We start from the raw sequence: 27606 nt of genomic DNA, 5'->3' as shown, positions 1-27606 counted from the left end.
CTGATCACAGCAGTCTCTCAGTCTTGTCATATTAATAAACCAGCAGCTCTATGTGTGTAATTTCCTGTTTTCCAGCATGGTGTAAAGGCATTCATTAATGCTTGAATCTTAATATTTTCAAACCAGGTGTACTTGGTGAAGAAGATCTTGCTGCCCAGCATATACTGGATGAAATTGGATCCATTATATACATGGTAAGGATATTCAGGTTGTTAAATGTGAAAGTGTGCAATCTCACTTCAGAGAAAAAGACTGATACCACTTCTAGGTCTTAGTGGTAGGCAAAGACTCAGATCAGAGCTATTTGCAAGCTGTTCCTCTTAAGTCAGCAGGATAACTGATTATGATTGTCATCATACAGTAATATGAAGTCTTTGCAGTTTCCTCTAGGTGTCCATGTAGCTGCCTGTGTGCGTGTAGGAAATGCTCTTGGGGCGGGAAACATAACCAGGGCCTTAGTCACACTGCAAAGTGGCCCTGGTTCTAGCAGGTACTGTGGAACAATGCTTATGAGTATACTTCCAAAACCCAACGAGCACACTAGATTCTGGCACAGCTCCTCAGGTTATCAACCCTAATGTCTTTGCTACAGGTATGCTTGCTGTGCTCCAGGGTATTGTCATTGCTGGCTGTAAGACTATCGTTGGCTACATATTTACCTCTGATGAGTGAGTATCAACCTAAAAGTCAGTTCCTGTACCATGTAAAGGTAAGTCTGTTGGAATGATGTTGTTCTCTTCTCCCTGACAAAACATTGTGGCGATCGTCTCACATAACATCACAGTTTACACATTTTTACAATTCTTTGATGCAATCCTGGTACGTGGTTTACAGAATCCAATGTCATTGTATTGTTTTATTAGATTAGTATGAATAATCACTTTGGTTGATTTTGATTTTAACCTGTTCAGTCTGTTGTGTGGTATTTGTTTCAGTGTGTCTGCTCAGGGATTCTTGTAGGATGTGGGATGCAGAAAATTGCTGCCTTGTCCAACCTAGTCGGTTACTACCTCATCGGTCTGCCAGTTGGAATTGTTCTTATGTTTTACGCCAAGCTCAGGATACTAGGTATTGCTTTCATCCCATTTCATCTCTGTGTGTTTCTGAAAACAACACAGAAATACAAACAGTGAGCTTGTATTTTCTGTGTTTTTAATCAAGACATTTTCATGATCCTTGTGTATAACCCCAGCTCATATACTTTGGACACTCTCTGAATGACAGACACTTTCATAAGGTATAATAAAATACATTTTTGATCTGCAGTCAGCACTGTGCTAGATCTTAAGTCCAGGATGTGTGAGGATGCTTTTATTAGTGACATTTACTCTGGAAACTTACATTCTTTGCAAGCAAGAGCACTAAATTAAAGCTCCTGTTGGTAGTCGTGATATAAACATCAGTTCTGAGAGAGATTTTGAATGTCAACACCACCCCTCCCCTCTCTGCTGTCGTAACTCTGCCCACAATAGATCGTTGTGCGCGTTTTACGAGGAAGTAGTGGCTTCCCAGCCAATCAGGGCGACTTAGTGGGGCCGCCACTCGACCAATCAGGACAGAGGGTTGGGGAGCAGCTCTGATTGGTCCGTGATAACGGGAACGAGGGGAATAATAACATTGCTTGACACAAAGGCATTGGAAAACACAGAGATTTCTCCATAATCTCAAATTACTTCACTTACAGATGAGTGCAGATTGGTATTATAACCTTTTCTCCAAACCAAGCAGAAAAAAAGTACATTTTTTTACACCATTTCTACCAACAGCAGCTTTAAGTTTGATGTTTTTGAAATAAAAAGTTCCTCCAAAGGGACTTTTAGGTTTGGGTAGTTCTCCACTTTCATTCATCAAACTTTCTTTGTTTTTGTTATTTTGTTTTTTAGCATAGATTTCAATACACACACACACACACACACACCAAATTCACAAGGTTCACAAGATCTGACATGGTGGCCCAGTGGTAAATCGTCATGTGAAGCCATTGCATCAACTGGTGTGAATTCTGGTGTGAATTGTTGCATGCTACCCCTTTCTTGCTAGCCTCCCAAGCCTCCCTTCGCTTCCTCCACCTTTCATATTCCATATTCATTTTCATATTTGTAGTTTCTTTAGCTTCAGGGGATGTCAGATGAGACAATACTTTCTGTTGCTCCCTGTGGAGCACAAAGGGTTGATATTGACTCTTCTCACTACTCAAATAGATGAGATTAATTCAGATGTGTGCACAGGCAAACTTCATGTAACTTGCACAATTGTCCCTAGGATCAGCCCCCCCCAATTAAACTAACTAGACATGCCCCTGGGTAAGGACTTGACCTTGTGAGCAAAGTAACAATAAACAAGAGGACACTCATTTGAATAGCAGTAATGGGATCTCCTCCATTTCCTTGTACTACACATCAGACTGAAGCTTTGATGTTATCATAAATTTAGCTTGTACCAGTAAGGAGTAAATTTGAGGTTTAAATGGAAGTAATGTGTCTTTATTTGGATCTAGGTACATTAGGTAAACCCACAAACCCACTCAACCTTCCTGCACCAGCCATTCTTTAATTTATCTCCCCTCCGCCTGCCATTAACCCCCTGCCAGAGTGGATCTTTGCTGTCAACTCCAAGTGTGCATGTGTTGATAAATGTACCCTCCCCTACGCACACAATATGCACCACAGATTTGACCTTGTGAGGTGTGTATCTTCATGCTTGTGTCCTCATTTCCTTAGGTGACAAAGTACTTTTATAAAGGGTGAATTAAGGATATCCAAATTAGCTCCAGTGCAGCATCAATGTTTAACATGCACATACATATATTGGAGTTTAGTCAACTTGAGTATGTCCAGTCCCTAAGCTAACCCTTTACTTTATTTTTCAGGCACACCAGCTTCATGGCTTCTGGGACATAAATGTTGACCAATGAATGGTCATAAAATTTAGTTTAGACACTCAAGGCCCCTTAGGATCATTTATTATCACTTTGGTGGTCCCCTTACTTTTTTATCTTAAACTAACATCAGGTAAAAATGATAATTTGCCCAGTGCTCAATGACATCACCATCAGCTGCTCAATCATTTTAAAATATGGTGGCAAACATGTAAACTCTACATATGCCAAACTATCATTAAGTTAGCACCATCATTGTTAGCATGCTGGTGTGAGCTTTTAGCACAAAACAATGCTGAGACCAAGTATGGCTTCAACATTGCTAGCATGACTGTTTGCTAGTCTATGTGTCATAACTATGTGAGTGAAAACACAGCACATGTTCCTTTAATGAATATGTTTTTGCATCTTTCCTTTCAGGTCTGTGGCTGGGTCTCTTAACATGTGTTCTCTTTGAGGTGTGCTTGTTCCTCATTCTTATCTTCAGGCTGGACTGGAAGAAAGTCGCACAAAAGGTAGTATTTTTTTTTTTTTTTTTTACTGTGAATGGCATAAGAATCTTTCCAAAAAGGATTTAGGGCAGGAACATAATTGGGATTATCACATGACATTTACTTTCTCATCATTTCTGGCAGCTTGGAAACATTTTTGTTTGCACTAGAAACTCCTAGAAACACACTCAAACATGCACAAATTTAACCATAATAAAGATAATATGTTTTTTCTGTGTCTAATGAACCTCACTTTTGTTGTAAGGCCCAAAACGAGCTGGAAAGAAAGTGGTGGTGATACCAAAGCGTCCTGTGAGTACAGTCCTGAATGAAGGGATTGTGCCTGACATCTCAGACTGCCCTGTTACAGTAAGTGTTACAGAGAAATGTTTGCTGTATAGTTAATCTGGCATTTATCATACTTGAGCTTTTTACCTTTTAATCTTTTCTCCTTGTAGAACCAGTCAGAAGGGAAAGAAGTTTCTAAAGCAGAAGGCTACAGTTCCGTAGACACAGAGGACCAGGAGCTGAAAGCCAATCACGCGTCTGAAAGCAACAACACACCAGCAGGAGGGACTGAGGGGGACACCGAGCAGAGCAAAAGCACCAAACCTCAAACGCTGCTCTCTTCCACTCAGCTGATCTTGCGTCGGGGACTCGTCTTGTTAGTGTCAGTTCTTTTTCTGGTCATAGGCGTTGCTTTTCATTTCGCTGTCCCTCCACCAGAGCCCTCTGTTCGAAGCCTGAACAACTTCACCCTGAACTGGGCTAATGACTCCACACCAGCACCTTCAGCTCTACTGGGCCTGACCACAGACCTCGGAGCCATCTCTGACCTCTGAATGCAGACATCTGGTGGATCAACACTTCTCACAAACTGATTTTTGAAGATCTCAAAGAGAGAAAGGTGTTAGATTCCTGGATATTTCTTATTGACTTGGGTCGTTATTATGTAAACCTCTGATGTTGGCCATAAGCTCTATTTAACAAAGACAAAAATACACATAATTCCTGCACTGGTGTGCAAATCCACAGGAAGCTTGAAGAAACAAATAAAGCTGAGACTGGCAGAGTGAACAAAGGTCTTGTACCAAAGGTTGTGTTTTAACCGGCCCAGCCTGAGATGTCTAACAGGGACAACAGGACACATAACTGTACACATCTCTAACTGAAAGTCTCACACATGTGGGCATTAAGGAACAGATTATTTTTTATCATGGATTGTAGGAGAGAAAGTGTGGATCTATGGTGTGGCAGCAATCACCGCAGGGTGTCGGGTTAAAACACAATTATGATGTTCAGGTGAGAGTGGGGAATAAACATGCTGAGTCCAGGGCTTAGTTTGTATCTTTATCCAAGGTGATTGGCATACAAGTTAGAGCTGAACTTCTTCACACTGTCGTCTGAAGGTGAGTGTGTGTGTGTGGTTCTAAATAGAAAGTAACAAAACATACTATTTAGTAATTCTGACATATATATATCTCAAAGCATCAAGAACACAGAGCTTGTTCTCTAACTTACAGTATGTTAACTATTAGCTTTAAACAACAAGAAATTAACAATAAGACTGTACATCAAGTAACTGAATCATCGTGTAATTCAATGCAGAATGTCTACAGAAATGGCAAATAAGTACATAAGTACTAAATAAATGCAGTATTCGGACTGAATTAAACTATTATGCTATCAATTAGCGATTAGCTAACATCCCATTAGATGCTATAACCAAACAGCAAACACACGACAATGCACAAGCATAGTTAACATGAACAATGAAAACACGAAACTCCAATAATTACTGACCTTACGGTATCATGGACGCACACACGGTATAATAAATCCGTCACCGACAGCTTTAATGTTAATGCTGCATCTAACTTGTCCAGGCATGTCTCCCTGCCTGCAGTACTCCTGGGGATACGTTGTGTGATGCTGCATTCACTTGCGCAGCTGGTGGTGGGAACGGGAGATGTCCCTCCTAAATACCGTTTTTTACAGCCGCCCCAATTTAGTGAGTAAATTTGCTAAAGGATACCTTTAATGTGTTGCAGTCTTGTCATGGGTAAGCAGGTAGCTTGATGAGACGAGCCACAGGTCGGGTGTAGGTCCGGTCCTTCACTTCAACGACTGCAGTTCTCACCTTTCCGTCAGCTCCAGGTATAACGGACTTGATGGTTTCCAACTTGCCATTGAGCTCTTGGGATCTGATGATCAACGATGAGAACAGCTCAACAGTGATATCATCTTTCTCTGTATTCCACTTCTGCCGAATTTGCAGAGTGGGCAGGAAGTGCTGTATGTAGTGTTTCCAGAAATGATCTGCGAGGACTTGAGTGTGTCTCCATCTTTTACGAGCTGAGAAGTTTCAGTTTCTGGGTAGACGACTTGTGGCAGGGATGAATCTGGCCGCCCCATCAACAAGGAGTTGGGTGTACAGGATCTGGATCTGCGATGTCCCGTAGAAACGTACTACCCCAATGGCCTGGAGTTCAGGATGTTCTCAACTTCTACGAGAACCGTTCTTAGCACTTCCTCTGACACATGTTGGGCTCCTAAGGTGGTGCGGAGGGCAGACTTTACTGATCGCACTTCTCGCTCCCAGGACCCACCAAAGTGGGGAGCATTGGGGGGATTGAAGCGGAATCGGATCTGTTGTGCTGCTAGCTGGTCCCGGATGGTAGGCTCCATGGCATCGAACGCTTCTCGCAGTTCTCCCTACTGTCTCCTCTAAAGTTGGTGCCCTGATTCCGACAAGAGCTCAAAGAGGTTTCCCCCTGCGAGTAACAAAGCGGATAGCAGATCAAGGTACAATGCCGATTGGTGAGAATTTGTACAGGATACCCCCCCTCTTTTCAGTGCGCCGTCCCACCGTTACAGCCTTTGGGCACGAAACAGTCAGTTCCAGTTGAATAGAGGCAGGTCGAAAGAGTCTCAAACTTGAAGGGGGCAAATCAAACCATCTTTGGGATCTCTGGCTTACCCTCTCCATTCCTACACTCGGGCAGTATACTGATGCTTTCTAACTGCTTCTCTGCCTCTCATATCCAGTATGTACTGCGCAACTCCGCGAAGACACGTTCAGCTCCAGGGTTGACACAGCTGATTGTCAAAGTGCTGAATTAGCAGCTTGGTAAACAGGATGAGAGGGGGCCAGAAGAATAGGGTGCAGAAACTCCCGGTTCAGGTCTTCACATCTTCTGAGCCTACCACCTGCCGGATCAAGTCAGTAGTCTCATCATACTCAGGAGCGAGAGTAAGCAATCTACTACTGGTAGGGATGGCCTTTCCTGATTTGAGTAATACAAAGTCTTAAGGGAAGCTTTCCATCTGATCTTGTCTCAGGAGGGCCAACTCTGCTTTGTTATAGTCATCGGCTGTGGGGTGATCAGTGATGTTAGCCGCCCCGTGTAGTGACCTCGTAGTAGCTTCCAAGAGTTCCTGGTATGTACTGAATTGTTGGGTATCTGGTAATGTGGGAGTATCTGCACCGGTGAGCAGTCCACAGAATGAAGTTTTCCTTAGTTCCTCGACCTCTTCAGTAGGTTCTCCAGATGGTGCATTTGGCCAATGGTTAGCAGAGAGCTGTAAAAAGGGAGGCCCTTGACTCCAGCGACTCTCTCCAGCAAGCTGAGAAAGGGTTTTGCCCTGGTTATATCATCTGCGGGATTGCTTTCTGAGTCGACATAACGCCAGGAAGCTGGGTCAGAGAGCTCCTGTATTTCTGCTACCCTGGTTCCAACAAAAACCTTGTACCGACAGGAGTCTGACTGAAGCCAGGTCAGTACAGTGGTTGAGTCTGTCCAGTACACCACCTCTTGAATGTTCAGCGTCAGTTCTCTCTTCAGTACGGAAGCTAACTGAGCCCCTGTCATTGCACCACACAATTCCAGTCTTGGGATTGAGAGTTGTTTCTTTGGTGCGACTCTGGATCTTGCAGCAATAAATGCCACTTTGGCTCCTCCTTCACTCTCTTCAGTGCGCAGATAGGCTACAGACCCATATGCACGTTCAGAGGCGTCACAGAAAACATGAATGCTGTGAGGGCTGCTGCTACAGTCTCTCTGGTGGTCGGTTGTAGCATCTTGGCAGAGTTATCAATGACAGCTGAGGGAGCTCACTTACCCACAGTTGCCAGGATTGGAGTAAGTCTTCTGGGAGATTGGGGTCATCCCAGCCTCGTTTCTTGTCCCAGAGACGTTGCACAATGACCTTGGCTCTTGTGGTGTATGGGATTATGAACCCAAGAGGATCATACTGTTGAGCAAGCAGTCGATAGATGTTACGCATCGTAGGTTTTGGACTTTCGCTCTGCTGGTCCTTGTATCTCAGGGTATCAGACTTACACTGCCACACTAGTCCAAGAGTGCGCTCTTGAGGATCTGCATTCTCTTGTGAGAACCAGAGTTCGCTTTCAGACCGAGACTCCTTCGGTAGATGGTCTATAACAGATGGCACATTGCTAGCCCATTGCCGCAGTTCAAAGCCGCCTTCACTGAGGAGAGATTGCAGTCGGTCCACCAGTCTCTTAGCTTGCTGTTCAGAAGGGAGGCTCTGCAAACAGTTGTTGACATAGAAGCGTTCGATAGACAGGCGAACATCTTCTCCTGGCTCTGTGTGCCCTTGGACATGTGTTTGGAGAGCAAAGGTGGCACAACATGGGCTGCATGTTGTCCCAAAAGGGAGCACTTGCCACTCGTAGACAGTTGGTTCCTCATCTACCTTCATGTCACGCCATAGGAAACGTAGCAATGGTCGGTCTTCTTCCAGTAAGCGGACCTGATGGAACATTCCCTTGATATCGCTGCTGACAGCGATTGGATGTTCCCTAAACCGAAGAAGAACTCCTAGCAAGCTTGCTCCCAGTGTGGGCCCAGGAAGGAGGTGGTTATTTAAGTTCTGGCCCTTGAATGTGAATGAGCAGTTGAAGACTATCCTGTCCTTTTCATTGTGGCAAACCATGTGGTGGGGTATGAACCACGAATGGCTGCTCTCTTCAACCTCTGATGATGGAATGGGTTTGATGTAGCCAGCATCAAGCAGCTTGTGAATCTCCTTGGAATAGGTTGCTGCTTTATCCACTTCTTTGGCTAGTCGTCTTTCTGTCCCACGTAGCAAAGGCAACACTGCCTCCTTTGGTGCATAGAGAGAGGGAAGATCTTTCTTCCAAAGAAGCGGAGTGGCGTAGCGTCTGACCCCATTAACCTCTACTCCAGTTGTCTTCTCCTCGAGTTGTCGCACTGCCTCTGCATCTTGTTTCGACCTGGTGATGAGCCGCTCATTCCGATATGGCAGTGTATCCAGTTGCCAGAGTTTCTCTACATGATTAATCAGTAAATGCAGTATTCGGACTGAATTAAACTATTATGCTATCAATTAGCGATTAGCAATTTTTATCCATTATGTTTCTGTACAGCACTTTGTGTCCAACTGCTGTTGTTCTTAAAGTGCTTTATAAATAAAGTTGAGTTGAGCTAAAATCACATTAGATGCATATAACCAAACAGCAAACACACGAAATTGCACAAGCATAGTTAACATGAACAATGAAAAACACGAAACTCCAATAATTACTGACTTACGTGTATCATGGACGCACACACGGTATAATAAGTCCGTCACCGACAGCTTTAATGTTAATGCTGCATCTAAACTTGTCCAGGCATGTCTCCCTGCCTGCAATACTCTGGGGATACGTTGTGTGATGCTGCATTCACTTGCGCAGCTGGTGGTGGGAAACGGGAGATGTCCCTCCTAAATTACCGTTTTTACATGGATAGTTTGATTTTTTTACACATTTTCTCGTCTTTATTTACATACTGCACTGTTTTATGTATTTTCTTTTATTTACCCTAAATCATTATGTTCAGGTCTTAATTGTAAATTGATTGTAAATATGTAATGTAGAATTTGCATGTATACATGTAAATATGTCCTCTACAGTATAACTATGAGCCAGTGATCTATAACTGTATTGTCTCCCTGTATCATTGTCACTCTGTACTCTCATTTTTTTAGTACGGTGCTGATTTGTGAAAAATAAGCCAGTTATTTTTATACTGTGTATCTGTGACTATTGTTATATGTACTGCCATATGATGACCTTACTTTATCAAAGAGAAGACTAATTGTATCATGATGAAACGTATCAATGTTGGAGTAAAGAAGACAATATATGAATTTAGTTGATGATGTTTGTCCAAAGCCACCTCAACACTGAAATGCAAAGAAGCTGCTGTACACCCTGTAACACATCCCAAATAGAAGATTTCAATATAAGTGCCTCCTCTGACAAGGCAAATAATCAATCATGGTTTCAGATTCAGGGGTAGCCATGGCCAACCCCTGGCTCCGCCCCTGTAAGATTCCAAAACTATACCACCAGTAATGTCGGACTCGTTGTCTATGCAACAGCATTTTTAAAGTCAATAATAAATGGACTGTATTTATATAGAGCTCTCTCTGGTCTTCTGACCACTCAAAGCTCTTTAAAATTACATGGCACTTGTGGTTCGCTCACAACCAGACCTGCCAACACTCCAGATTTAGGCCGCTTTTTAAACTTATCTCCCGCTGTACTCCCGAGTTGTTATTTCTCCCGAATACCTCCCTATTTCACGTTGATGTCAATCAAATTAGTGTCCCTCAACTTCTATGGGGGGCTTGCAATCTCATTCAATCTGATGCGTTACGAGCAAATAGAACAGATTGTTGAGTTCCCAACACACTTCTGCCGGTTTTAAAGATTTATCCATCCTTCATTAAAGTGGTTTAGCCCTGTTCTTGCTAGCTAACTTAAGTTGTGACGTGCAATAAAGCAGCATCCTCTTTAAGCTCATAAGGAGAGCTTAGAGCTATGTGACTCTGATGAAGAGTGAGTAACTATCACAATATCACAGGTGAAGTTATTAAATCACTAACTCTATGATAACCTCAGGTGGAGATGCAGAGGAAATCTCTTCCTTCTTTAAATAAAGAGCAGAAAGCAGCAGAGGCTGAGGATGCAGAGGTTACTGTAGTCAGATAACATTTAGCTGTAGATAATAAATATGATTAAAGGACCCAGATAAATGACTTTAAAAAGCACATAGAGATGTAGATCATGCCACAGAGACTCCTGCATTGAAATAATATTATAATGTTATAACATCAAAATATGGTGTCAACGCAACCACTCTACCTGGAACATGTGTGTTTACTCCTCACTACAGTGGCTCACTCTACTCTCCCAGTTCAACATGTTTATGAATTTTGTCATATTTGTAAGACATGGAATTTTTAAATTTTGTATGTTTTCATTGCTATATTTTACTGCAAACCTTGAAATTAAGAGACATTTAAAGTATTTGACTTACATATCCGTTTATTAAATGTATTAATCTGCAGTGTAGGGTTATATATGGGCGGGGTTGCTGGGTAATAGGCTGATTTTACGATACTCAGAAAATCTCCCTATTTTTCACAGTCGAATGTTGGCAGGTATGCTCACAACAACAACCACTCCTCTTCTTTGCTCACTTGATACAAAAATTCAAAGGGCCATTACTATTTCTCTGTTCTATGCTCCTGTATCACATGGAAGTGCAAGGTGGCGCCTCCTTTGGACCAGCTCCATCTGTATATAGGACATATAATAACAAGGTTAACAAAAACACAATTATTTCTATATTCATGGTATAATAAACTAACTCAAACATACTTATGACTATTAAAAGTCTATTCTAATAAATGCTGCTAAATACTACACACTGTCCCTTTAAGCGAGAGCATCATGAATTCCAGTCTAACGTTAGTGACAGCAGATCTTACACAGCCACTTGTTAATGATGCCTCAGCATGTTACTGATTGCAGTCTCTGGAGGTGAGCGGGTTAAAGATTACAGTCACTGTGAGGAGCCAGAGGATGTGTCTGCACTGATGAGCAAGACTTGAAGCTCATGACGATGTAACCATGTATGAATCAAGCCTGATTTACATGTTGGGTAACAAAAATTAACATGCAAGTTTAGCTTCAACGTCAATGTGACGAAAGCCGGGCCTGGTGTTGGTAGTAGTGGTAGGTGGGTGCACTGGGCAAAGTGGAGTCTCCGTGGTTATATGAATGTGATATCTCTGTAGAATTACCAGAAAAATTGTTGTTTACACCAGAAAGAAAACCTTCCACTCTGGGGTTTTTGAGCATGCTACACTCATAGTTTTTATACCTACACTTATGCATAACATGCTATGGACATACACTTACGGAGAGATGTCAGAGTGAGGAGGCTGCCGTCAACCAGCGACCCCTGAGCGATTGGGGGTGCAGTGCCCTTGCTCAAGGGCACCTGGTCCAATTGCCAAACTTGGTCCATGCCAGGACTTAACCCTCTGGTTCCCAAGCCAAGTCCCTATGGACTGAGCTACTGCTGCCCCCAAATAGATGGCCCCTATCCCACATAGCAAAATTGGTCTGGCCCAGTTCTGGCCCACAAAACACTTAGACTCTGCCAACATACCGCAAAGAATAACGCCTTAAGTGGCCCAGATATAGTTTGCCAGAGACGGCCCACACATGGGCCAGCTTAATCACAAGCTCAACCTTATCTGCCAAGATGCGGCATGGACCGATCTGGGGCCACATAAACCAAGCCACAATCGGGCCAGATGTGGCATGCCATCATATATACAATGCCATCATTGCCAGACCTGGCCCACACCCGGTTGACATACCACTTGCCTTGCCAGAAGGCAGCCAGCAGTGCCGGCTTGACACAGATCTGGTCTAGACCTATCTGCTATGTGGGATGGTGGAGCTTTCATAATGTCACAGTTTATGTAACACTGGTGGCCTTGAGCGAATTTATTTAACATTTTTTTCAACATGTAGAAATTTACTGTGTTTTTGTGTGGCATACATATAAAAGATAAGTTGATCCAGGTTAACATGTCATATTGTGCAGGGTTCCTCTTAAAGTCAAACCTTAGTTGTGCTAACCTCATTTATTTTGCTCCAGAAATGAAATAACTTCTGTCCCAAAATATGGAGTCACTGCCGAACATTCAGCTACTGTATTTCTAAAATCAAGTAAGGGGTTGTTCCTTACTTTAGAGCTTGCCATAGAATCCTGAGCTAGCTAGTTATCTGCTCCTGCAAAGTAAACAGGTGGTTGATTTGTTCAGTTGACATGTCTTCATCCAGACAGCGTGATGCAGTGTGAGCATACAGACTGTGATTATCATCAAATTTGGCAACACGAGATCAAGCACTGAGAACTAAACCAAAGAAAAAAAGAGCAGCCTCTCTCTTTGATGATGAAAGCTCCCATCCAACGATGTGCTGCAGCCTAAATTAGCTCTAAATCATACTATTTCTAATCGTGGCATCATTCAGACTATATATGAGGAATATATTTCTGTCAGCATCTTGATGGAGCCAATTTACACAGCATGTGTTACATAAAGACGACATGCCTACACCATTTTTATTCAGTGCTCGTCATTATTCATATTGCCTTTTTTAGAATTTCTAAACATGACTAAACGTGTCTGGATTTGATCTATTTGAAGTGGATGTAACGCTACCACAAAACACTGTTAAAAGATAGATACCTTTTTAAGGCAACTGTACTTTAAAGACACATCACATGAAGTAAATATTCAAGATCAAGGTTAGACTGAACTCTTTCCCCTCCAATAGTTGTTTAATATTTAAAAACTGTACAAAATCATCACTTTGGCAACAACAGAGGATTTGCCTCATATAAAGCTCTAATTAACAGTCGTACAAATACAGCTATTATACGGCTCTGTGTGACAAGATGGAGGCTGCCTTATCACTGTCATGTTTATCACTTTAAAATGTACCAACAGAATCTGTGAGTGCAGACAGACCTTCGAGAACACACTGTTACTCATTATCTTTTTCTTGGTTCATTGTGTCTGCATATTTCTGCCTCTGAGCTTTACTGCTAAACATGAAGATGCATCTAAACTCTGATGAATCACATCTCTTTGTTTTGTCTAATAACGGTCACTTGTTGCCTCACTTCAGCAGCCTGATGAGCAGCTCACTGATGAAGACTCCAGCAGCGAGGATGACGAGCATGAGCAGCACAGTGAGCCCACGTCGCACCACCAGCTGCCTGACTGATAGCGCTGCGTCATCTGATGTTTGTTGACCTGCACCCAGTGCCCCCAGCTTCTCCTCCACTGGACTCAAAGAGCTGGATCGAGTGGTCACAACATGGGCCTGTTTCCCATCAGAGTCCGAGGCTGTGAGATGAGTTCAAACACATGGTTATCTACAGTTGTGTAGTTTTCCTTATGTAACTGTGGTGTAACAGATACAGATACTTTTACCTTTGCTTTCTATACTGAAGATTTCATTTTTTCTCTTTAACCCCTGCTCTCACCAGCGCCTATTTGGGGGAATGTAACACAAGAACTTATCATTGTTTTCACAATCTTTGCACAAGTCACAAAAAACATACTGCTAAATTAGTTGGTTAGCATTTCAAATTGAAATCAACTGATTAAAATTAATAAAATAAGTAAGGGTGGAAGGCAAAATAAAATACAGTTAAAGTAAAGGAAAATCAGATAAATAGAATAAATAAAAATATAACAAAAGATATAAGATAAACAAATGTTGCTCAAACAACAACAACAACAACACAATAATAATAATAATAATAATAATAATAACAAAAATAATAAAAATGCATTCCTGCCAAAAAATAAATTACTTCATATCAAAGTCAGATTAAAAAGTTTAGTCATTAGTTTACTTTTCAATAATAATTAAATAAGATAAAGAAATGTTGTTAAAACAACAACAACAACAACAACACAGGAAGAAGAAGAAGAAGAAGAAGAAGAAGAAGAAGAAGAAGAAGAAGAAGAAGAAGAAGAAGAAGAAGAAGAAGAATGCACTCCTGCCAAAAATAAATTACTTCAAAATCAAAGTCAGATTAAAAAGGTAAGTCATTAGTTTACTTTTCAAAATAGCCAGAGAGCTCGCCATACTGATGTCCAGAGGCAGAGACTTCAACAGTTTGGTGCATTAAAACAGAAAACTCTCTGACACGAGGAACGTTTCTTACCTCCTCAGTGACTTTTTTCCAGTTTAGTTTACAGAGAAAAACTGTAAAAAATATGGACTGTATCACCACGGAAATCAAAAGGCCCAACCACATCCCTGGAGGAGAGATTATAAAAGAGTAAAGTCTGTTATACATAGTAGGAATACGTTTAAATAATTCGTAAAGTTGATCTGTTCTCACCTATAATGCCCATTTTGACAGGGAACATCAAAGATGCTCCAATGGGGAGCCCAATGACATAAAAACCCACCAAGCTGCATACAGCTCCAACCAACTGCTTCCCTGTCCCCCTGACAATCCCTCCTGTTACCCCCTGCGGAGGAAAAAACAAGAATGCAAAAGATGCACCATAATATCCGGTTTATTTTTTTATCAAGGGAGGGAAAAGGTGACTTGTACAGCAAAGGCTCTCACCGCAAACGCCTCTGCAACATGGACAAAACAGTACATCTTCATAATGTCAGCCACCCTCTGGATGATGTCTCTAGAGGAGGTAGAAGGTTGAATTGCATCTAGTATGACAGAATTGCATAGACACAAAGACTCAGAGTCCTGTTAGGTTAGTGAAGCATATTGAATTAAACATTGACACATCATGAGTTTTCTGTGCAAAGGTCTGCCTGTCGGTTATTGTTTATTGAAGTAAATGAATAAAGGTTACTGAATGTTGCGTTACATTTCAAGATCTCTGCCTACTTCTCTGTGGTGAAAATGTAGCCAATCACATCCTTAGAGACACCAAGACAAACTCCAATGCAACATGAGACTGTAACTAGATTGGGCAAAAGAAACACAACACTTGTGAGAGAATGGTGGTGAGTCTACAAAAACAAAGGATGGATAAGGAAAAAAATGCAATGACTTAAAGAGAAGTTTGATGTGAGGAGCTGGACAAAGTGGACATTGCCACTCTGTAACAGATTTGGTTTTTACATGTGCAGATGAGGGAGACCTTGCTGGACAGCTTGGCCTGCTCTGTGTTCCCAGCACCAAGAGCATTTCCAACCCGAACACTGGCAGTGACAGAGAAACCCATCGGAAACTGTGACAAGGGCACAGCAAATTAACTAATCACATCATCTCTGCCTTCAGTAGTATTCATCAAAACACAATCAAACCTAGCCAACATTGTGCTTTACTACCCCATTAGTCCAAAATATACAGGATAAAAAGATACAAATATCAAACTCAACAGAAATTCTGGCTACAGGACAAATATAAAGTCAGGAGTTACCATGTAAGCAATAGCAGCCACTTGATAAACTACAGACTGAGCTCCCAACTCCACCTCACTGATGAGTCCTGCCAGAAACCCTGCAATCTCATACAGCCACCACTCCAGACAATGCATCAGCATGCTGGGGAGGGCCAGGTGGAGGAAAGGACCCCACTCCTGCAGGCAGTCTGTTGACCAACCTACAGTATGAGATGATAGGTGATAAAATGAAGTGTATTTATAAAATCTATAACAGGAAATAGAAGACATTCCTGCACTACCAATCAATGAAGAGTTTTAGCACCTTTACTCACCATCCCATGTGGCTTTGTGCAGCCCCTGTAGCAGATGTACACCAACAGAGAGCAGACAATGTATACTGAGAGATGGCATTGGCAGCTGCTGATCCACTTTGGTGGTTTGATAAAAACACAGAAAGAAAAAAATACACATCATGAAGTCTATAGATACAGAATGAATGGTCTAAATAATAAAAGACACTTTGTGCTCAAAATCACTGTATGGTATACTCACGTGACCCCTAAATCAAGCAGAACGAGGAAGACGTAGTTGATTATTGCGTTTAAAACATTCCCCACAGCTCCACAGATCACCTGAGGCCATATGATTCCCTGTGAGCCACAGTGTGAGAAAAACAGACTGTTTGAATGCAGCTGCTGTTTGTGACTTTATATTTGTATACAAGGTCCTCCCCGATGCATGCACAAAAATGCTCTCAACAAACTTCCATTGATTAATGGCGTTTGACACCAGTCATTGAACGCACCTGATTCTGAAGATACCTCCCCTGCAGCTGGTACATGAAGGCAGCCTACAGAATCCAACACAAAGCAATGAATAGAGTTAATTAGATCAATGATGCAACAAAACCAGCATTCAATACAGCTAATATGGATAGAGATACAAAGCACATTTGGGGAAATCATGGAGGAGGCTGATCTTACCGGCAGAGCGGGCATAAAGATCATCACATACAGCTGGGAGAGCCTTTGCCACACAAGACAAGAAAAACAGCTTGCTGTGGTGAATAACTTTATAAATGTACAGAGAGCTTTAAGGTTAATAGTGCACTGCTTTTTGAAATGAAATGATTCACCTTGCGACCTCTGCACTCTGCCTGATAGCCAGCAGAAGGGGCTGAGTGTTAATGAGGACGGCCCAGCATGGGAAACAAGCTAACAGCAGAATCAAAACTCCCCTCTGCAGGATCACTCCCACACGTTTGAAGTTACCACTCCCGTAAGTCTACAGGAAAGGGGTAGAAGAAGGAAAATGAAGTCACTGTGCTGTGAAAAAAGGTTAACTTGACACAGGAAAACAAATCTGAAATAGCATACTGTGAGCGCAGCAGCAGCAGCAGCCTGAAAAGGAGATGAACTGAATACCTGAGATATGAGAGTGTCACATGCTGATGCCAAACCACAGCCGATGGAAATACCTGTGACATTGATTACCTGTAATGAAATGACACATTTTGAGCCCTGGAGAAATGAAACAGTCTGACTCAAATTCATGTCTGACAGAAATGAACAGAAAGCAATGCAGTTTCAGAAAATGAGCCGTGATTCCAGAGAAGAAAAAGCCAATGAAGACAGAAACGAAATCTCGGCAAGATCACTCACTGCTATCGCTAACGCCACTCCTGCCAGCTCTGTTTTCCCCAGGTGACCGCAGAACACCATGCTGACGAAGCCGATCAGGAAGCTCATCAACTGTGAAATGAACTGAAAAACAAAATCATGCTCACATCATTTTCAAAACTATAAAAACAAAAATGAATTTTTCCCAAACATGAAGCAAGTATTAAGATTTCAAAAGGCCTGGAGGTATGAGAAATGTGTTCTGTGCGCTGGCAGCTGACATGTGCTCTGCTTTGGTTTTGCTGCAGCTCCTTTGTGTTCCTGAACCTCTTTTACTACCGCTCTTTTTTGGGAGAAATAGCTGATTGCTGGTGTAGGTTTTTGACAGCCTTTGGCATCAAAAGGTTTACACAAAAGAAAACTAAAAGTCTGCATCCATCAAGTCCTGGGTTTGTGCAATGAATGGGAGTCAGTGAAGAATGGATACACGTCTGGTTCTGTGAATGGGCAAACTATTTTTCTCCTCAGAAATGATCATTCCTTTAAAGGAGACACTAACGAATGCACCTTATTTCTTTGGTTTATTGAAAATGAGGATTTATGGGGCGCTGGTGGCCTAGCGGTCTAAGCGCCCCACATACTGAGGCTATAGTCCTCGTCGCAGGGGTTGCCGGTTCGATTCCCGGCCGGTCAACCATTTCCTGCATGTCGTCCCCCACTCTCTGCTCCCCACATTTCCTGTCTCTCTTCAGCTGTCCTCTCAAATAAAGGCAAAAGGCCAAAATATAACTTAAAAAAAAAAGAAAAAAGAAAATGAGGATTTATTTTTTTCTTACATGTGCTATCTTAATGCAAACACAAGCCTGTGTATTTCACATGTTTGCAGGTGTATTTATTTAAATGTACCAATTAGTGATTTTGGTAAGAGCCCTGTCTATAACTTGTAACTTCTGAAACATCTGTAACTGTAAACTGAGAATCAGTATTCAACAGTTCGGTCTAAAAAATGAGCAAACTTCTTGTCATTTCTGATAAAACATTATATTTGTATCAAAATCAAGGTAGACACTTTTACATTTCAAAGCAGAACGTCTTTGGATATTCACAGCTCACTGTTAAACGGTATTTGAAAATGATAAAGTGCTCACTAGGAACAGAAAAAACAATTCCCTGATGTAACATTAACAATACAACTATCTTATATACCCAAGGGGGAAACTGGGTGCCACTGTAGCCACATACACAAAAAATGTTGATAAGAAGAAGTTATTGAGTGTCCACTGGCTCCAAAAGTTAAGGAGATATCAATTGTGAACAACATACTGATGATTGTTGTTCAAACATATTTCCGGTTACATCTCGAGTTCTGCAACTCTCTACAAAAGCCTCTCCAGTTTTTAAAAATAATCATTCAGCTTTAACTGTAATATATAAGAAACGTAGTTTAGCCTCTACATATCTGCTACTATCTTAGAAATACATTTATTCTTTAATCCCTTCCTTGCCCTGTACGAACCCCCAAATACCTTTAAGTAATTTTGATCTTTAAATAATTTCCTCTTTATAACACTGAACAGAGGCAGTTTTATGCAGCTTGCCATGTTATATAGATATATTCTGACTTACAAATATACATATTGAAAGCAGTGGCTGAGCCAGACTTTTTTGACTGGGGTGGCCAAACTGGGGCACAAACTTTTGTTGGGGTGGCCAGTTGTGGGAAACATTAGGAGCTTACCCAAACACAGAAGGGTATCGCCATTAATCTCCTGTACTTTTAATAATAAATAATATGTTTTTTTATTTTATTTTGGGCTGTTCAATAGCTAAAGTCCCAGAATTTCCATTTACTGTTAGCCATTTAAGATGTAGTATTTCACTCAAAAAAGATGGGGCTGCAATTTAAGAGCAAAGTACCAACAGAGATTGCTCAAGTCTTAACAGGGATTAATAAAAATCCCCATTGCAAAATTAAAGTTTTCCACTCTTGGGTTTATTGATCATGCTACACACAAAGTGTTTTATACCTACACTCATGCATAACATGCTATGGACATATACTTATGGAGAGATGTCAGAGTGAGGAGGCTGCCATCAACCAGCGTCACCCGAGCAGTTGGAGTTCCAGAGCGTTGCTCAAGGGGACTTGGTCCAATTGCCAACTTGGTCATGCCAGGACTTGAACCCTCCGTAATCGCTATTAATCTCATGTACTTTAACACTTTTTAACCTTAAAAAGTAACTCACCAGGAGGGCAACATTTAAATCTCCTCAAATAGTTGTTTTAGGAAGATGTTTGTCCAAAGTCAGCGTTTAAAGTGTCAACAAAAGAAATGCCACATTGAAATGCAAAGAAGCTGCTAGCTGCCTGTTTAAAACACAATCCAATTAGTTGATTTCACTAACAGTGCTGCCTCTGACAAGGCAAATCATTGTTTATGATTTCAGGTTGGCCAATCAGATTTAACCCACTGGCTCTGCCCCTGATTTAGGCTGTAACAGTTTAAGTTGTTGGTGCATGACGCAAGTTGTTTGCTAGGTGTCATCTCAGCTACTCTAAGTTCATGTCTCATTTCTGTTATTGAACAAATGAAACGCTCCCTGTGCAGTCAAGTGTACTAATTACCATCACAGAAGTCTGTAACAGCTCTTTACTGTGAGTGAGTTTTAGTATTTCAAACATTTAAGCACTAATTACCAGGTATCAGTTTCAGGGCTTATTAAATCAGGGTTATCTTAGTTAATTACTAGCAAACAAGCCGGTTAACAAACTGTTGACCATCACTCTTTTCACTTTTGGCTCCAAAACAACAAATGGTGGGGAAAAAAAATGCTGAACTTGATGATTAAAAGCAGCTATCAGTTTACAAAGGGTGATGTATGGTCAACTTTGTCGATCTTTTCTGTTACCGTCTATGATGCTACCGAACTTTCGCTGCAGCAGGTGTAAAGATTGTTGCACCCAAGCATAACTAGCAAGATGCAAAAGATGCACAAAGACACTAAAAGCTCACAAAAAGATCCTTGGCATTCATAACAATTGAGGTTTGCTTCACAATCCTTTCCTCCAGTCTGAGGTCAAGTCAATTATTGGTCCCTACCTCTCTGACCTGCATATTGATCCTGTTTCTGTCCTCTGCGCTAAAACCTAAGCTCCCTAATATGAGTCACAGTCAATCACCGTGTGTGGATCCAGATTAGACTCCTGTAACATCTTCACATAATCTTACCACTGGTCCTGCTAGTTTTAAAATCGAACAGCTTCATTCTTGTAGTCAGCAGGTACCCAGAGCTTCATCCTTCTCAGCGAGGATCTGCAGCATGAGTCAACACTGTGAGCAGCAGGAGGGGACTCGTCTGTTTTGGTATGTCCATTTACTCCCCTGTTTTCAGCTTTTGTGTATAACTCTCCCATGCTGAATGAGATTCAGCAGAAAACAGAACTCAATCCCAAACGGAATGATTTTCATACACGGCAATTCTCCCTCAAACACTCAAAGAGGGAGGGGATTGAATCAATAACCAATTACCTGGAAAATAATCAATAACCAAGGCAATGTCCGCCCACCTTGCTCTCTGCCAGTGAGCGCCGGTATTTACAGTATACTAGGGCTTTGCTACAAATCATACCTCTCTACCCTCGTCCCACCCTCGAGCTGAAAAACTTGTCCTCAGAACTTAAAATACTGCAAAATGAAGGCTGGTTGTTTTTCTCTGCAGGATGAAAAATCAATACTGATCAACTAAAATTCCAATAAATACAGGTTCAATACAAATGCCTCAAATTAAACACACTGTAAATGTAAAAAAAAAGGCATCACCCTGACTGGAGGTGAACGCTGTGACAGCAACAATTCTAGTTTTGATCATGCTTTAAAGTAAAAGGACATCAACTTTTCAGCAAACCATTGCAGAGCAGCTAACATCAGAATGTAACTGCTTACTGCCAGACCACTAGCTTGGTTAGCTAGGTAGAAGGTATAACTAGCTAGCTGGGTATAGGTACTCTCTGCTAGCTAGAAATGTACCCTTGTTGTATAAAGTAACCCTTCTTTGTGAAATGGTAGCTTGCTATGGGTTCCGTTTGTAAAGTTGTGCACACTGAAATAACATTTCCTCACAGTTAGCTCAAACGTCATAAAAAAAACATGGTGCAAACTTTACAAGTCACTTTTTAAAATCACATTTAGAGCAATTTTTGAAATCTTTTCAATTAATTCTAGGCTTGACAAATATATTTAAGTTAAAAACACTGTTAATCTAAATGTGAAATGTTAAATCTAAATGTTGATTGTTAATCTAAATGTTGATTGTTAATCTAAATGTTAAATGTTAAATATAATGTTGATTGTTAAATATAAATGTTGATTGTGTAAATATAAATGTTGATTGTTCAATCTAAATGTTAAATCTAAATGTTGATTTTTAAATCTAAATGTTATGTTAAATCTAAATGGTTAAATCTAAATGTTGATTTTTAAATCTAAATGTTGATTGTTAAATCTATGTTAACTGTTAAATCTAAAAGTTAAAGTTCATTCTAAATGGTGATTTTTAAAATCTAAATGTTAAATCTAAATGTTGATTGTTAAATCTAAATGTTGATTGTTAAATCTAAATGTTAAATGTTAAGTCTAAATGTTGATTGTTAAATCTAAATGTTGATTGTTAAATCTAAATGCTAAATGTTAAATCTAAATGTTAAATCTAAATGTTGATTGTTAAATCTAAATGTTAATGTTAAAACTAAATGTTGATTGTTAAATCTAAATGTTGATTGTTAAATCTAAATGTTAAATGTTAAAACTAAATGTTGATTGTTAAATCTAAATGTTAAATGTTAAAACTAAATGTTGATTGTTAAATCTAAATCTTGATTGTTAAATCTATATGTTAAACCTAAATCTAAATGTTAAATCTAAATGTGATTGTTAAATCTAAATGTTAAATCTTAATGTTGATTGTTAAATCTTAAAATCTAAATGTTGATTGTTAAATCTAAATGTTAAATGTTAAAAGTAAATGTTAAATCTAAATTTTGAATGTTGCTCTGCGATCCTAATATTTAGCTAATATGCAAATTCACACTGCTGCCTAGTGGAAGCACCAAAATCAAAGCTTCAATCAGAACCTAGTTTGTTGTAATACTGCTGCAATACCAGGTAGCACCACAAGGTGTTGCCACCTTTCTGTTTTTGGTCTCATAATTCAGACAAATTGCTACTTTCTGAGACCACAGTTGTTACGTTCTGACCGAGAGAGGACTCTCATGTAGTTGGTGTAAGCTGTCTATCTTCTATTTGTTGTGTATGCATAAATGGAGACCTGGCATCATAAGGTCGACTGTTCATTTCTGTATGATAAACTGCCGTGTGGAGATTCCCCTTTGTCATCTTGAAGCTTTCTGATGCTACCTAGCTAGCTTGGATCGACTTTTAACAGCTAAGACTGCTAGCTCTCTCCACTTACACCAGCGGCGTTACAACTATCGACATTGAAACAGCATTCCTGTTTCCTGTCCTGAGCCTGGTGTCAGAGAAAATGGCGGCTGTGTGATATGATCGCTTGTTCAGCTGCCTGGTGAGTACATTTTGATTCACTCTCACGGTTGAGCCACAACGACCCACTTTACCTGCTCACCGCCAAAAAGCAGTCCGGCTGAGACCAAATATGGAGCCAAAACAGAGACAGAAATTAATTAGCTATCCAAAAAGACTTTTAAAGATGAATGGTTACTGTGTCATTACAGAAAGTGTTAACATGTAACGTCCTTTATGACTTCCCAACCCAACTTAAAAAGTGATGAAATGTAAGTGTTGTTTTCTAAACTTGATAGAGTGCCCCATAACCTTCATTAAGGAAGAAATCTATTTATAGTGTTGGGAGAGTCAGTAGATCTGTGAATGAAATCATGTGAACACTACGTTAAATGTGATATCTTTGGTTTTTGTAATTGAATTAAAAATTGACACACATGCTTGTATCCTGTCACCTCATCATGTAGTACGTTGTATTCTTCCTCCCATAGTAACACCTCTCTGTGAGGTGTTACTCTCCCTGGTTGTGGGTATGATAACCTCCCATCGGGTGGTGCTGTTTGCTCTTGTTGAAAATCCAACCCTCTTGGAGTGAATTCCTCGATCATTTAATCAAATTTAACAAACATTGTTCCACCCCTTCGGTTAATTAAAGTCACTAAACACAGTCAAGGAACCCTGAAACACACTGTCAAACACTTTAATTTCCCACATTTTCAACACTTTTTTCTGCCTCAGGGGGAAAGCAGATGGACGGAGAGGAGAAATTGGTGGAGGCCAACAGGGGAGGAAAGTGGGTGACACCTAGTGTAGGCTTTCACTCTTTGCTCAGTGATGCATCAAGGCCCACAGGTCACCCACCCACCAAATTGTATTCCTCTGGCTCCCCCCATCCCAACCACACAGCCACAATCACACACACACACACACACACGCACAATCACACACACACACACACACACACACGTAGATATGTTCCTCCAACCAGAAGGAGCGGCGTCCGCCGTGACGTCACACTGCAGTTCTTCTTGGGCTCCACTGGATGACAGTGGCAAGTCGCTGCTTACACACGATGAGCTGTCGTCATTCTTAATGGCGACTGGTCAGGGTGTGGTATACGTGAGTGCATTTGTATACGTGTTTGTGCTCGTGTGCATGTGCGTTTGGGTGGGGTCCCGCGCCTCATGGTCATGATGGGGTATTGAGGAGGTGGAAGGGGTTTTATTGGAGGGGGTGGGTTGGTTCGATGGAGGTGTAGGGGTGGGGCGGGCAGTAAAAATCGCAAATGAAGAGGAAATTGTTTTGAGTCACAGCAGATTTGGTGGAGTGAGATAAGGGCTGATGACGGTTGTGTGGTGTGATTAGGATAGAGGTGGGGGGGTTCGAGAGTAGAAGGTGGTGGTAGTGGTGGAGGAGGGGAGTGGCTGTGTGTGTAAAAGAAGGTTTTGAGAGGGGTGGGAGTATTTGCACGCACAGTGGCACTGTATGTGTGTGTGTGTGTGCATTTGTGCTGTGTGTGGATAAGAATTTTTGTAGGAGAAACAGGAGTTGAGGGAAAGATGAGGAGATGGGTAGTTTAGATAATGCCGTCCGAAGAGAGCGTATGAGGGCAGTACGTGTCAGGCAGATAGATAGAGTCGATGAAACAAGGAAGAGTGCGTGAAACAAAAGACGTGAACATTTAGACAGAGAGGCAGAAAGAGAGACAGAGCATGGGAGGGGGCGGGTTGGAGGCCGTGGATGAGAGGATGTTCGAGGGGAGGGACGTTGAAAGAGTGCCAGATTGATTTTCGACGTGTTCACTTCCCTCCTTTGTTGGTTACGTTTGGCGCAAGAGCTTTAGGGGGGTTTTGGAGGGAACAATGACGCAGAGGGACTAGTCGTGTCTGCTCCAGCTGATAATGATGATGCCTAAAGATGATAACAATATAAGTAGCTTCTAGTGGAACCCTAAAAACCGCCCGGCACGTGACGCTCAACGTCACATATTATCACTCATGACACACTGCGCTGGACACACACGTGGCTATCTCACGTTGGCAGTGTGTGTGAGGGTGGTCAGAGGGGGCGAGCGAGACACAAAGAGAGACAGGGTGGAAAGTAGAGGAAAAAAAGGAAGCAGGGAGGTAAAAGGGATTATGTTTGGAGTCGTGTCACCTGCATACACTTGACATTTGCATACAGGATGAACAGAAGAGACGTGTGCTGAAAGTCGGAATGGAAGTGGTCGTTGCTGCTCCATTGTATGTGAGCAATCTGATGTAATTTTGCTGTTATAAGTGTGGACTGATATAAGACTAATCAAAAGGCAGCCACTCAGACAAAGCTGAACCCTATAGAGTAGCTTTATTTAGATAAGTGGTAAACCTGAATCTGGTGTGTTTGTCCCACTTACCGTCGACTTCATTGTCATTTTAAATCTACAACGATATCAAGTGCTTTATTTGAATTTCAAACTGAGGCGTACCAATAAATAATTGAAGTGTGGACCTCATCTCACCCATTTAAAAATATTAAAAAAATCACACTATAGATGAAAAGTAGTTCAGCTGTGACTAAAGCAGATGAACATTTGCTGTCTGCTCTTTTGATGATGTGTGAGCTTTTGAATGTCCTTTGGTGAGTCATGTAGAAATAACTTGAAATAAGCATTGCTTCTTTGTTCACTTGGTGCTATAAATATGGTTGAATTTTTGATAACTTTTTGTGAGGATGATAGAAGAAGAAGAAGAAGGAGGTGATTTTTAACCTTCAGGAACAAATTAGAACCATGACATGTCACCGTCAGGTCTCTAGGGTAATTAGGTTACATTACACCTTAATGAATTTCTTGTCTGAGCTGCTACAACAGGCATCTGGGAACACATTATAATCCCACTGTTGATTTAACTATGCCGTACTGATGCAAATGGACCAGCCTTCTCAAATGCCACCAACCCTGATTTGTCTTCCATGACTCATCCCAGCCTCTAAAACATGCGGCAGCGTGCTGCTCGGCCCCTGGTGACACACTGTCCTTTCCATAGCACCATGGATAAGGCTGCAGGTTTGTCCGCAGGGGTAAACACAAACAGACAGCACCAAAGGGTGTCTCTGTGAGCACTTACACAAACAAAGACAAGAGGGAAAAAAAACACTTGTAAGTGATAAAAGTAAACAGGTTTTTGAGGACATCTTGTGTGACTCAGGTGAAAAGCAACGCATTAATCTCACAGGATTATTATTTATGACTGTGTTATTTGAGTCGGAGGTTGTGCGACATATTTGTGCTTGGGAGTGATCCGGTGCTTTGTTGTTGACTCATACACCGGAGAGGCTCATTGACTCAGCAGCTGGTTGACCTTGGAGAGAAGGCAACCTGTTTCTCTCACTTTCAGCTTCACCCTCAGGAGCATTCCCCCCCCCCCCCCCTGCCTCTGTTTTATCTGCGTCAGAGAAACTGAAGCGGGACATGTACAATCTGACACGAGGGTCAAGGAGGAGAGCGGCACCTCGACTCACCTACAGCGCGTCACGTTTTGAACCATCGAGCAGCCTGTGATGCTCTGAGAGCCCCCTAGCACTTTAAATCGATCCCTACGTGTTTTGACAAGTGGCTTAAAATAACTACACGATCTCTTGTTTACAGAATGGATCAAAAACAGAGGAGCACACACTTGAACATTGACCCTGTACATCATTGATCTCTGATTCAGTGCTGCAGCCTTTAGCGCAGCATGTGTAGTTAACCTTTACAGACATGATCAAAGTCAAATTAAGATTTTTTTATTAGATGTCAGGGACTGTGATAGCTATCTTCTTATTGATGCTCTTATGATTCACATACTGCATCAACAGTAAATTGAATGGTGTACTTCTACATTTGGGCACATAAAAACCTTGACTTTAATGTTTCTACTTCAAAGTGTCTTAAATGATTAGACTTCTTGCATATATTTGAATCAGTTGTGCACTTAAACTATAATGTTTCCAACTGGGTTTAAGCTAGGAAGACCACTTTATGTACTGAAGCTAGGGGACAGATTCACATTGTGGTTTTGAAGACACATGGAGGAAAGAGTATTAGGGACAGGGATGAGAAAAAAATAATTAGAGGAAGAAAGTTTTTGTCTTTATGCACATCGAGAAAAAAGTCCAATTGTTGAGAACAAGGTCAATAATTTCAAGACTAAGGGGCGCCATTGGCCTAGCGATCCAAATGCGCGCCCATATACAGAGGCTGTGGACCTCATTGGCAGTTGCGGGTTCGACTCCTGGCCTCAACCATTTGCTGCATGTCTTCCCGGCTGTCCACCTCCGGTCTAAAAATATGAGTCCAATGCGGAAGTGGTAAAAACTGCAGTTCATTGAGAATCTGCTTGAGGCTGGCTCTGGAAGTACCGGAAACCACATACACACACATTAAAAAAAGCCGATCTTTACAGCAGAAATAAACATGTATACAGCTGGTACAAAAGACGAGTGCAGTCTGGATAGCTCATTTCTTGATCGGCACACACTGTACGGGGGGTGATTTTTTTTCTAAAGCAGCAATTTTAAGATATTGAGATCACAAGTCTTCCAATGAGAGGCACAGCTGCCTGCAGGAACACTGTAGCTGTTGGTTAGGAAGCTCAAACTCGGCCTCTCTACGTCACACTGGCTCCACAGCAGCAATGTGGGTGCCACCGATGATTGGCCTCAAAACAGCTCTTCAGAATCAGATGGGTGATGTCACGGATACTACGTCCATATTTTATACATTCTATGATCAATACAGAACTGTAGCATACTGAAAATATGATATACGGTAGCAGAGTTGACCT

At 41.4% G+C, this 27606-nt stretch overlaps 2 protein-coding genes and 1 long non-coding RNA gene across 3 annotated transcripts in view; 1 reads left to right on the top strand and 2 right to left on the bottom strand.

The window, feature by feature from the left end:
- LOC117812821 (multidrug and toxin extrusion protein 1-like) overlaps positions 1-4702 on the top strand; it is a 39633-nt gene extending 34931 nt beyond the window's left edge. Inside the window, 9 exon segments of the mRNA XM_034683779.1 lie at positions 127-194; positions 381-464; positions 466-490; positions 593-667; positions 749-819; positions 936-1068; positions 3299-3401; positions 3642-3738; positions 3828-4702. Of these exon segments, the coding sequence (XP_034539670.1) occupies positions 127-194; positions 381-464; positions 466-490; positions 593-667; positions 749-819; positions 936-1068; positions 3299-3401; positions 3642-3738; positions 3828-4211 (1040 nt within the window). The 3' untranslated portion in view covers positions 4212-4702.
- A 4-nt stretch (positions 4703-4706) lies between these two features.
- Positions 4707-9082, bottom strand: LOC117812824. Its single transcript, XR_004631276.1, has 2 exons — positions 8949-9082; positions 4707-4798 (listed from the first exon to the last, which is right to left on the bottom strand). It is a non-coding gene; the product is annotated as an uncharacterized LOC117812824 (long non-coding RNA).
- Positions 9083-13035: 3953 nt separating this feature from the next.
- On the bottom strand, positions 13036-22949 carry LOC117812819 (multidrug and toxin extrusion protein 1-like). The gene is given in 21 exon segments (XM_034683777.1): positions 13036-13617; positions 13705-13739; positions 13741-13763; positions 14448-14542; positions 14628-14760; positions 14862-14931; positions 15144-15219; positions 15381-15489; positions 15682-15863; positions 15978-15998; positions 16001-16027; positions 16030-16073; positions 16198-16295; positions 16451-16495; positions 16629-16671; positions 16781-16929; positions 17070-17138; positions 17307-17408; positions 20495-20520; positions 20523-20680; positions 22897-22949. Coding segments are annotated over 20 exon segments (1734 nt in total). The 5' UTR covers position 20680; positions 22897-22949; the 3' UTR covers positions 13036-13387.
- Positions 22950-27606: the final 4657 nt, after the last annotated feature.

This window comes from Notolabrus celidotus, chromosome 5 (genome assembly GCF_009762535.1).
Source record: "Notolabrus celidotus isolate fNotCel1 chromosome 5, fNotCel1.pri, whole genome shotgun sequence".
Lineage (NCBI taxonomy): Eukaryota > Metazoa > Chordata > Actinopteri > Labriformes > Labridae > Notolabrus > Notolabrus celidotus.
This window is presented reverse-complemented; position numbering and strand designations above follow the sequence as displayed.